This window comes from Cupressus sempervirens, chromosome 2 (assembly GCF_028749045.1).
Source record: "Cupressus sempervirens isolate cs-2001-9-10 chromosome 2, ASM2874904v1, whole genome shotgun sequence".
NCBI lineage: Eukaryota > Viridiplantae > Streptophyta > Pinopsida > Cupressales > Cupressaceae > Cupressus > Cupressus sempervirens.
Window position 1 is genome coordinate 150682177 of NC_143119.1, and position 13507 is coordinate 150695683.

Here is a 13507-nt window from a genome sequence, read left to right on the forward strand (position 1 = left end):
TGGAAAAGATCAATCTCTTAGACAAATCTTGAGATTGATGTTGACTCATGAAAGAGGTGATACAAAGCATATTTGTAAGATGTCAATTCAAAGGCATGACATTATACAAAAGGAAAAAGTAATTTTGTCTAATAATTCCATTTTAACATGAGGCACAAGTTATAATTCCAATTTTAACATGAGGCACAAGTTAAGTTACAATTCAAAAAGCAAATAGTCAAAGTCAACCTCTAGTTCAACCTCTGCTCATTGTACTTGAAACAATGAGCAGAGGTTGAACTAGAGGTTGACTTTGACCATTTGCTTTTTGAATTGTAACTTAACTTGTGCCTCATGTTAAAATGGAATTATAACTTGTGCCTCATGTTAAAATGGAATTATTAGACATATATATATATATAGCCAATTCCATACATTAGTTTGTACGATGTATTTTGATATCACCTTGGTTGTTACTATACAGCACAAAGAAGGGCAACAAAAAAATCACCTGAGACTCATTTTTACAAGGTTGCAGGACATAACATTTTATAAGTGCTTATGCTAACCATATCTCTAGTGTTTTGTCTCTACTCATATCCAATGCTTTGCCAAATTTTTCATAGCCAACCCAATTGACAAAAGAACAAGTATTACACACCTTAACTAGTTCCAATATAGTCAAATAAATTCATCTCAAAGAATTTCTCTCATAATCCCACCATTACAAAGAGTGATGGCTATCCATATAGCCATGGATAATGCCTTGAAAAAAAATTCATTTGAACTCTCAAAACAACTCAACTATTCTTTTAAAAATGTATAATTTACGTCCAATTACCATTCACCACATCTCTAACAAATACACTAAACCCTTAAGCCATTTTTGGAAAGCATTATGGTCACCCATTGTAACAGAGTTGGATCTGTTATAAACATATAGATATCCAAAACAAGATGCCAGTACACCTTTATATAACTCAAGCAAACTATGTAAGTGGGATGAAAGCTTCGTTTTCAGAAAACCCGACTACAACATAACTCTTCACAACTCTATGATGTACAAACCTTTCTAGAGCTACTTGGGTTTCCAACAATGGGCACCCGTTCATTAGCATAGCCTATTCTACCACATCAATTAGTAGCTCCTTTAACTCAAAAGGAAGAAGATTACAAGGCCCCAATATTCAATGAAGACATTAAGATACAATAACAAGTACAAACAAATCTACAATTACAAATTATGAATACAAGAAACACAATGCCAACTCATGCACAACTTCGAAAGTTGGTGATCAAATATAGTAATGTGAAAAATAACAAACCTTACAGCAAGCTTCATCTACATTAATACAAATCCTACAATATCACCAATGTTTTCAATCATACTTCCTTACCTAACTTGATCTACACCCTATCTTCAATAGAGTGGCTCTTGTAACATCATTATTCACCTTTGTTGGACTCTGCCAGTGCAATAGAAACAACTAAAACAAGTAGCAAACGTTGGCTAGATAATTGACATTTGCAAAAAAAATTGATACACCACCAACAAATCCTTCTAGTTTGTTAAGGTTAGCAATTTTTCTCTCTAAAGATTAGTTCACAAAAGTGCAAGCCACTCAAAAATCTCACATCGTATTCCACAGTTCCACACAATGGAGACAACTTCTAAAAGCAATAATTTATGTAGAAGGGTTTGAGACACTGGAGGTCACAACTCTGTTAACACTTACACAGCTTATGCAACTTCAACTTTGTAATTACTTGCGGAAAATGTAGCAGTAACGCAACCTAACATCTAGCACACCTGATAACATTTCCTATGACAGACTTACCTACACAGACATCTATAGCATCTTTCTCAAATGAAGAGCCATCGCGGCAAAATTCAACAGAGGCATTTTTTTGCGACTTCCATATACTCATCAATCTCCTACATGTATAATTATTAATAATGTATGCTAAAAATTCTTTGTTAAATGGAAAAGGAGTAGCTAGCTTAGTAATAGAACACTGGGATAGGATAGCTTGAGCATTCATGCATTGGACCACACAAAAATAATAGCACTATTGTATGATAAAACTGTTTTGATATTCATCTTTCCCTTGGACATTGGACTCTAATACGGCTATTACCCTCTCATTCAAATTACACTCTTGTCGCACAGTTCATCAGTGAAGAGTGTTTGTCCTCGACGATCGTGATCATAGTAAAACGACTTTTGTATACTTGACGAAACTGCCAAATTTGTGCTTTTGGTCAAAACATTAAATCTAAGTTGCTCAGAATTATACACGACAAAATGAAAACGTATAACATGTTCAATTATTCAATGCAGTCGTCAATGCAGTCGTCCCTCCCAACAATTTGACAAACATAAACACCTTATTACAAAACAATTATTTTCAAGCGCCTGCTTGGTTGGGCATTTTTTGTATTAAAGATACTTAAGCATAAGACGGAGCTCTTCGGATTGAACTGAAAAGCAATTTCAAATCAGGGGAGAGGAATTAACAAGAGTGTAGCAATCAATATCAATGTATGTATTTTGTTGGGTGGGTGACGGGCATTCATCAGTTTCATGTAAATTCCCCTTGCGACGATATTGTCTATCTACGTAAATATTTATGCCAAAAAACTCCTAGAAAACAAAGTTCAAGAATGCTAATTGGAAAATATTTCTGACAAAAAACTGCTAGAAAACAATTTAAAGAATACTAATCAGAAAAAATAATGACACGGGAATATAAATCACCATTACGAAATATCTACAACAAACATGGCAGAAGTAGACAATAAAGCACTCATTTTTAATTCCCTAAGCTCTCAATACAATGCTTCTCCAATGGTGGCAGTCTTCTCCAATTACATATATTAAGCAACATAAAAATATGCAGCTATAGGCAAATAATAAGTAAAGAAGTAGGTGGGGCTTTCTAATGAATGTTTCATAAGGCACAACACTTGGTGAAGGTTTTGTAAATAGGGTTGCAAGCTTTGGGTTTAACCACGGAGAAAACTCTGAAATTTAGCGTGCTCAAGCTGGAGTAGTAATGGGATGGGTGACCTCCCGAGAAGTCTCGGTGCTTCACCCCTGTGAGCATCACCTAGATCCAATGAGTGCTAAGTGTTCTATTTATTCTCATGAGAGATGGATTCATGTTGAATCGCTACTCATGAAACATGGGTCAATGAGTTCGACTCAAAATCTCACAGATAAATCCTAATAGCAATATCACAATTTGAATTACTGTAGAAATTATCTCCTACTTATCAATTGATGAGCTTAAGGGGGTTTCCAATGAATGGTTCATAAGGTACAACACTTCGTGAAGGTTTTGCAAATGGGTTTGCAAACTTTGGGTTTAACCATGGAGGAAACTTCGAAGTTAAGTGTGCTTAGGCTGAAGTAGTATTGGGATGGATGACCTCCCGAGAAACCCCGAGAAGTCTTGGTGCTTCACCCCTATGAGCATCACTTAGATCCAATTGAGTGTTAAGTGTTCCATTTATTCTCACGAGAGATGGATTCATATTGAATCACTACTCATGAAACATTGGTCAATGAGTTTGACTCAAAATCACAATTAAATCCTGATAGCAATATCCCAATTTGACTTACTGTAGAAATTATCTCCTACTTATCAATTGATGAGCTTAAGGGGCTTTCCAATGAATGGTTCATAAGGTACAACACTTGGTGAAGGTTTTGCAAATGGGTTTCAAGCTTTCGGTTTAACCATGGAGGAACTCCGAAGTTAAGCGCGCTTAGGCTGAGGTAGTACTAGGATGGGTGACCTGTCAGGAAGTCCCGGTGCTTCACCCCTGTGAGCATCACCTAGATCCAATGAGTGTTAAGTGTTCCATTTATTCTCATTAGAAATGGATTCATGTTGAATCACTACTCATGAAACATGGGTCAATGAGTTTGACTCAAAATCACATAGTTAAATCCTGATAGCAATATCACAATTTGACTTACTGTGGAAATTATCTCCTACTTATCAATTGATGAGCTTAAGAGGCTTTCTAATGAATGGTTCATAAGGCACAACACTTGGTGAAAGTCTCGCAAATGGGGTTGCAAGTTTTGGGTTTAACCATGGAGGAAACTCCGACGTTAAACACACTCAGGTTGGAGTAGTACTTGGATGGGTGACCTCCCAGAAAGTCTCAGTGCTTCACCCCTATGAGCATCACCTAGATCCAATGAGTGCTAAGTGTCTCATTTATTCTCATGAGAGATGGATTCATGTTGAATCACTACTCATGAAACATGGGTCAATGAGTTTGACTCAAAATCACACAATTAAATCTTGATAGCAATATCACAAATAATAAGTTGATAATAGAATAGACAATTTGAGACATTAAAGCCCCAAGACTAAACAGTAATAGCTCCTAAATAGCTGGCTTCAGCATTATTTTAGAGCAAACAAAATAGATATTACAACCACAATAAAGACTCTTGCCCCTTTAGATTTTAATTTAGCCCCAGTTCCACCGTACCAGAAAGGACCAGGAGACTATGTTTAGGTTAACGTAAACAATGTTCTCAACTAAAAATAACAAATATAAAGAAAATATGGCCATTTTCACCCAAACAAACAACCTATGGCAATTCTACCAAAATTGTGATTGCCAAATTGTATTTAAGGGTCCCAAGAGCTAAAAACTGGGAACAAAAAAAAATAGCAGGGATGAAAATTGAATTAAATGTTTTTATATCTATGATTTGGTCACGGAAATAGCATAATAATTAAAGTTAGTTATACTTTTCTTGTACCTCTGGTAAATTGTTATTTAAAGTGTTTTTTTGGGCAAAAAATTGGAACTCCCAGAGGTTAATAAATTACTAATAATTAAATTGTCGCTTTTGATAACATCAAAAAGAAAAATGTTTAAATTATTCAAATTCTAAGCTCCAATTCTGATTGAAGGTACATAGTGCAAACCTAAGTCACAAGTTTTGAATTTGAATTTGAGTTTGTCGATCATAAAATTCGGATGAAGTTTGGCAAAATTTGGAAAAAAATCAACATTGAATTTAACATATATATTAAAAAAATTAAATATAAGTAATATATCCACATAATTGTCAAAATAGTGTGACATTGCTAAATAATTAAACAAAATAACTCAATATTATTTATTTTTTAAATAATATTATTATAATAACAATTTTATATAAATATCATTAAATTCAGATGAAGTTCGGAAAGGGTAAAAATTCTCTGAAATTCGAACTTCATGGATGAAATTTGGCGTATCCTGTGACTTAGGTGCAAACCACAATAAAAATACAAAAAATTAAAAGAGTGGAAATATTTTAAGTTTACTCTTCCTGAGCAACCATAGAAGCAGTCAACTTCCCCTTCCATCAATTTATCCCCAGCTGTCTAGCCTAAAGAAGCATTGCTACAAAAGTTAAAATCTAACAATACAAGAGTTTGACATATATCTTCCACTTCACAATAATAAAACAGCACCAAAACATTTCAAGCTTGCAAACAAGCACAAGAATCACGGCACAAATTGGATTACCCTCTGCTCCGGAACAATTATTCGTAATCTTAGTTATAAATTAAATTTTACACTAACCACAGACCTATGGTAGTTTCCACACACGTACACATACATCTTCTCCCACACTAATGACAGTACTTTGGTCACTGAATGCTAAACCATGAACACCACCCAAGTGAGCCCCCTTAATTGTGATTCGAGCGGATGCTGGTTTACTCACTTCATATACCAAAATGCAGTTGTCCAGAGATCCTGTTGCCACTCTAGTGCTATCTGGTGACCAAGCAAGACAATTGATACGGGCAGTGTGGTAAAGCATGTTCTTGACCTTTATCTGAAACAGCAGCATGTTCATATACATGTTAGAGTTCCAATCTGTGGCATCAAAAAATCCAGCATTGCTAAATTGGTATTTCATTTTGCAAAAACAAAAAATAGTAGGAGCATAAAGTTTGAGAGAAGTTTACACACAAATGGTTAGGAATATCTGAATAAAAATGTCATTCGGAGTTGCATTCCAGGGGGTAAAGAAGAAATAGTGAAACATTCGGAAGTATGAAATATTATGTATGTGTAGAAAATCACAATGTATAACTTTAAAGACCAAGGATTTTCTTATGTGCATGAAAGATACCTTCTGCATGTAAATGGTTACTATTTCCTAAGAAAGCCCTCACTTTGGAATAAATTCTTACCTCCCTAGTCACACAATCCCACACAACAGCTTCTCTATTCAGGTCCCCAGATGCAAACATGGATCCATCAGGGGAATAACGGACTGCATTAATTGGGCCACGATGTCTTTCAAGAACAGATTCTTCCACAAGAGTGTCACCTTTGATTGAGTAAACATGCAATTTTCCATCCTGACCACCAATGACAGCCTCTGTTCCATCAGGAGATACTGCAGCAGCTGTCACTGCATAGCCAACATCAGTGGTTGATACCATTTTTGATCCTCGGATGATAATTACCCCAGCATCAGTGGAAACAAAAGCAAGATCAGGGCAGCCAATTGACACATCAAGATCCTTGATCTGTGCCCCAACATCAATTGGTTCTACATTTTTCTGCTGCTCTGATAACAAAGGTATTCTTCTAACCTGTTAAAAGTAAATAATCACATCTCAAACAATTTCTATCACAAGAAAATCATGCGCATCATCAGCATTTTAGAATGAGAATGATGAATTTGAAAATGGTCCGCAAAAATATTTATGTCTGATTCAGGATACAAATAATACATCATTAGAAAAATGTAATTGAAGGATGTATATTCACTAGCCAGTAAATAATGTTGGATGGTGCAGCAGCAGTAAAATAATCATAATCACTGTTTCCATTTCCACTGAACCTGTACTGGGAGGAGAAATGGGCTTTTCAAAGATACAGAACGCTAAATATATATCAATGTACTAATGAAAAAACAGATATGATGAGCAAACAATGTGTTAAAGTTGGAACCTTAATGGTGCAATAGCAGTAGAAGTTAAAATTATTACTTTGTCTTGCAACACATAGAATAGGAGATGGATAAGATTTGCCTACCCACCACGCTTTGGTTAGATGGAGGAAAGAGAGGCACAGAGTTACTGTTCAAGTGCTTAGATGAGCAAGTGATGTAAGCAAGCAAATGTGCACCTACATTCTATTGAAAATTGCTCTACCATTTATAGAACAGAGAAATAAATAAACAAGGATCATTCTTGTTCCTGAAGCAATCTAGGGCACTTTGGATGGCAGCGAACGGTGGAAAATATCAAAAAATTCATTTTTTTGGTATCTTCTAGTTTACAGTAAATTGTATTTTTAGAGGCCTTCAGAGCAGAGTTTGAAATTCCTTGGTTCAGCAATCCATGTGAATAGACTGAAACTTGATCTCTTCAGACCTTTCAAACAATTTCAGGAAGCCCAAATCCACTTCAATGGCCTCCAAAATGCAATTTACTAAAACATAGAAAATTTCAAAAATTGGATTTTTTTATATCTACTTTTAGCTGTGCAAATACCACCAAAGTGCTCCTGGATTGCTTTGGCATCAATTCCTCAGAAAAAAATGAAAAACAACTACTACAAGACAGGAATTCTGAATCACAGAGTCTTTAGCATGAACAAGGCTTCACCTTATTATCGAAGCCACATGCTATTAGCTCTCCTTCAACTATTGCAAGACATTTAATTTGGCTACTATCTTTCCTCTCTATACGGCCAGCATAGCCAGAACCAACTATCCATCTAACAATTATGCCGTCATAGCTACTTGAGTAAACCTCATTTTGGCCATTGTGAGGAGAAAATACAACTGCATTTATACTCTTGATGTGACCAGAAATTAGCTTTGGAGGTTTATCTGGATTGCTTGCAGACAGTAAGCTCATCATGCCACCAAGAGAAACAGTAATCAGATAATCATTTAACCAAAGGCAGCCAACTAGCATGTCCTCTGCTCCTCCTTGGCTTCCAAATGTCAATGTTTTCTTTATTGTTCCATTCCCTGTTTCATTTATCTCCCATATTTTTGCAGACTTATCTGCTGACACAGTAAGTACCTGCACAACACAGAATACAGAGATCACATCACACAGTAAAGTAAAATAGACTACAAAGATTACATCACACACTAAGCTAACCTATTTTGGCTCAAATATATTCGCATACCATAGAAGTTGGAGAATTGAAAATTAAATAAAAGAATCGAAAGAACTCTACTTGCTAAAACAAGATTGTTAGAAACACAACTAGAATACCTGAAACAAGATAACCTTTAAATCAAATGTGACTTCCATCCTTATATTCTGCATTTGATTTCTAGAGGTATCTCAAAATTGAAGAAATCATGTTTTTATACACAAAAATGATCATGTCGTAGATTTCAATAATAAAATTGTTGTGTACAGAATGTCGCCGGCAGATTTTGAAGAACAAAATTCATTTTTATCATGTCCATTGATGCCCTTAGGATCGAGAAATGTAATGAAATGAAATTTCCATGTAAACTGCAGCTGCTAGAAAGATATCTTCTACATAATTGCTAAAGACTTGGACCATCCATTACAGCTTCAATTTTCAACAATTCCTACTTCATGTTATGCAATAAAAGAGTGGCAAAACCACAAAATCTAGTCAAGATCTCAGATGAAAGGCAACCAAAGGCACACAAATCCAACACAACTACACTAATTTAAAGTGAGATCCACAATGCAATGAGTTTTTGAACCCTTGCCAAGCATTTGACTGAGGTGCATCTAAATGATCAAGTATGATGATGACAGGCTCACTTTGTATAGATAACCAAGGTACATGCATAATATTTTAAATTAGCATCCTGATCAAAGGAGTTACTGAACAGCATAGTGTGGGCATGCAGAAGCTTATAAACATCATTTCATGTGAAATCACATTCCCAATGCATACTATGTGATAAGCCATTATACAAACGATAAACTAAAAGCCACCTATAACTCACAATTTCTTCTGTTAACTTTCAAAAGCAATCTGGATTTTCTAATGCCCAAATTTGTTTTACATCAACCAAAAAACTTTTAATAGCAAATTGTTTGGCAAGCTTAGCAGCCAGCTTCATATAAAAATTAACATAATAGTTTGCATTCTAGAGTTGATTGCAAGCCTCAAGTGGACAAACCTGCTGAATGTAACACAACTTTTAGACAAAACCTTATTCCCTTCATGCATGCTCCACCTTCTTGGTCAAATTAAACATGCTGGGTTCTCCCCAAGCATGTCTGTTTTAAATAATATCATTGTTGTCTAGGAATGCATGGCCATGCAGAAGCATATCAACATCATTTCATGTGAAACAAGACACACCCAATGCACCCACTTTATCTCATGACCCTTTTCCCAATTAAGACACATTAATACTAACAATCTCACCATGGGCTGCAATGGGCACACTGAAGAGATATTGAAGGTGAATTAAGGAAAAAAAATATCTTTTATTTTGCATATGTGCAATCAACAAGATTATTTGATCATGCACAATTACCATTAACATTTACCTTAAAAGTTAAAACCCTTTACCTAAAACCTTTTCAGAAACATTAAATTGTAATTGAAACCATATACCTAATTCTAAGTGAGTTCATAATCCAAACTATAAACACAACCAAACTCTAATCGTGGTCCATAAACTTAAACCATTATCCTAACTTTCATGGTAATAAAAACCCTGACTCTAACCTAAACTAACCATATTTCTACATGTAGCCTCAATCTTGTTAATGTTTTAGCTTCAGACAGATTGGTTGATCAAGAGATAAACTGTTTTATTCACTTATCATGGTTACTAGTTAATCATTATTATCTCTGATTAACAATGATTAGATAAGGCATATATACATACAGATGTGTGTGTGTATCTATATATGTATACACATTTGTACTGTGTTAACATCATCTAATGATTATTAATCTGAGTACTTATTGATCAATATTCAATTCTGATTGAATCAAAAATCTGTGTGGAACAATTGTCATACAAATCATTTACTGCAAATACTAACTGATATATTTATCATGCAGATTGTGCTTTTATTACTTTTTAATAAACAACGATTATCATTATGCAGATCGCATTGTAATGGAACGGCTTCTTGTGTTGTTATGAACCGTTGGCAGTAATGTGTCAGACATGCCATATATAGGGTCATGTCCCTATATAGCTTAGACCATGTAGAGACATGTCCCTACATGAGACATGTCTATTTGTCTTCTTAGCCCCAAATTTGTCTTGTCAATTGTAGATACCAATACCCAAAATTTTGCTAAATCGAAGTTGAACTTAAACCTAGTACCCATTTATTTCAACTTCTACTTCAAGTCAGTATCTTTTGCGCAAATGCAGAATCCTTCTTCCCGCTTGTCCATCAGTCCAATATGTCCCATGCAAAGGAGTTGAAGTTGAAGCAAGAATATGTAACTTCAACTTCAACTTCATCCCTTTTATTTCTAACGATTTCACTTGTTTTCTTCTCGCATGGATTTCGTTAAGCAAAGCATGCACGTTTTGCTTAAAGGAGGCCCCACTTCCTTGCCATGTGTCAAAGATGTACAAGGCAATAAATGTGACAGTTAAGCGGCATGTGTTAGAAGTACCAGTTATTTCTGGGAAACTAAAAGTAATAATTATCTGGCATCATTAAAATGAGTTCGCATGTTGATGTGATGGAGATGATCAACAATAAATGCCTGGAAAGGAGCCTGTGACACCTAAGCGGTTTAAGACTTCTGTAGAAAAGAAATTAAGCATGGTACCACTCTCCATGCCAGTGGATGACTTGGTGAGTAAATGCCTTGGAAGGTCTTCTAAAATTAAGAAACCAAAAACGGATTCTCGGATCGATTTTGAAAAGGACACAGGACGATGGTTGGCAAAAATTGCCAAACCTTCATAGGATAAGCTTCAAGAAGAACTCACGCCTCAAGATTATCAGGTATAAAAAATAGACCTAGGTGAAAGCAGTAGGGCCGTAGACATGAAAATATTCTAGATGTCTAACAAGAAGATTGCTGACCGGGTATGGAAATATGCTAAAGATAAGCAAGATATGAAGGAAGCTATGGGAAGCATGGCCCAATATATCAATGTAATTCTACATCTTGAACCAAAGCCAATCAATGAAATGTCAGCCATTGTTGATGTCATGTCTCTAGCCAATCAACAGTTCCTAGATAATTTACAAAAGTGTAAAGCCACAACTAAGACATTTGAAGAATGGGTTCAGATTGTGCGAACTGAAGCAGTAACACAAGTGAATCTCTTGAGTGATACTCGTAAAGAGATTTCAATTGTCACTAAGAAGGTTGAATCAAATATCGAGGGATACGAGAAGGAGAAAAATAATTGGGTGAAAGTGATACTGTGGATTAACGAAATACAGGGGTATAGCCTGTAGAAATTCCTCTCTTTATGCCTTGTGGTTGGTCTTGACGATAAAACTTTCCACATAATCCGAGAATGCATTGAATGGAGAAATGAAGCAATTGCGCAGGGTGTAGCGGAAATCAAAGAAAGGCTATCTGAGCTTGGGGTCATAGATGATATAATTCTCAGTGACCTGAAGTGGTTTTATAGGTAGTGTGTAGAAGGAGAAGGTGACTCTGTCTTACCCATAGAAGATATCATCAAACAAGTATAGAAGAGATTCTTGAAGCTTCAAGAAAAGAATTTACCTATGAAACAAGACTTTTCGAACATCGCCCATGTCGAGGCCATGTTGATAATCAATCAGAAGCACCTACAGGTGCATGAAGGAAAGATAGTAGAGTTGAAGAGGGAAAAAGAAGTCTGGAAGCAGAGGATCGCTTTTCTCGGTCTACCACATCAATCAGTCATCTCATCCTTTACTACCACATATTAAAGTTGGAAAGCTAGAAGGGTTGCCGCTAGCATGGAAAAAGCCTCATGACGTTTGGAATTTCTTAGTTGCATGCTTTCTAGTTTTTATTTTCTCTATTTTGTTTTAGTCAGTTAGCTTGGTTAAGTAACCAAATAACTATCTACTCCTGGCAGGGTAATTTTAGATTCTGTTATCCAGCCCCGAAGGGTATATATATATATATATATATATAATAACTGTTTTCAAAAAAACTCTCTCTCGATGGATGCAAAACCAGAAATATTTTTGGATTTGGTATCTACATTTTGAAAAGAAAACTTTGATGCAAAATTTTGGTTGTGATAAGGAAATATAAGATTCTGCAGTTTTATGTTTTGAAGCTTTTTTGGAATAGATAATATTGTCTGTTCTGTAATGATTTGTATCCTTGAGGAGATTGGTCATTTGTGAAAAGGTTTACATTGTCTTATTGCAACTTAGAATCTTGTTGTTGAGGTTGAGAGAATTCGAATGGATAGTAGTAAAATTGAACTTCAAATCATTTTAATCTATTGGGATTAATCATGTGGATGATCTTGGTTATAAAATTTAAGTAGTTTTTCAATCTGCACATTCTTTTCATTTTTATGAATTGATAGTTTTAGCTTTTTCAATGTTCTCTTCAAAATACTTGTTGGGAAGGTTTTCCCTCAAAAGAGTAATTAATGAATATCTTTCCAAACTAGTTGCTGCACCTTATAGTATTGTGAAATAATACTAAGCAGAGAATTCCTTACACATTTTGGGGAATTTCAATCTGTTAGTATATTAAGAAGTTTTCTCTCTTTGAGGTTTAAAATTAAAGGGAAAAAATTGTTTACTAACATGTCTCTTACACATATTATCAAGATCGCTGCAAATTGGAACATACTAAATACTATAGTACTAATAAAAATGCAGCAATCTCTAACAAATACCTTTGCATTTTATATTGAAAGTAATTTCAAGAATATACCTACAGGTTGGCAACCAAATTATATATACAAAACCCGCAAGAAGAATTTGGTTAATTACTTCAACAAGAAGGTTCAAGTTAGTGAATTCATCAAACTAAGGGATATATATATATTATAAAAAAGGTATTAATTCTGATCCTATTTCCTTAACATGGTATCAGAGCCTAGTTAAAATAATACCAAGAGCAAATATAATAACAGAAATCCTAAAGCACCATCAAAAGGAGATTAGCACTCATGCTGAACGGAATTAAATTTGAAGATAGACTGGAGGGTGCCACAAATTTTGTCTCATGGAAAGTCAGATTGATGCTGACACTTGGAGAACAAGATATAGACTCATTTGTGGAAAATACTATACCTATGCCAGAAGATAGGAGCAAGAAAATTCAATGGAAAAAGAATTAACAACAAAGCCATGAAGATTCTAGTGGATGCAGCAAGGGATCATATTGTTCCTGTTATATCAAAGTTGGAAACTGAACATGCCATGTTTACCTTCTTTGTATGAAATAAACAATACCAATCGAGATCTCTCACTAAAAAAACAATTGTATCATGTAAAAATGAACAGGGGTGAATCTATTACATCCTACTTTATAAGATTAACTGAGTTAAGGGATCAGCTATCTACAATTGGACGT

At 35.0% G+C, this 13507-nt stretch overlaps 1 protein-coding gene across 1 annotated transcript in view; it reads right to left on the bottom strand.

The window, feature by feature from the left end:
• Positions 1-5234: 5234 nt before the first annotated feature.
• LOC149571493 (transducin family protein / WD-40 repeat family protein) overlaps positions 5235-13507 on the bottom strand; it is a 76034-nt gene continuing 67761 nt past the window's right edge. The window contains exons 4-6 of the mRNA XM_089813008.1: positions 7633-8058; positions 6205-6612; positions 5235-5843 (exon numbers count right to left, since the gene is read on the bottom strand). Of these exons, the coding sequence (XP_089669134.1) occupies positions 5592-5843; positions 6205-6612; positions 7633-8058 (1086 nt within the window). The 3' untranslated portion in view covers positions 5235-5591. The remainder of the gene's footprint in view (positions 5844-6204; positions 6613-7632; positions 8059-13507) is intronic.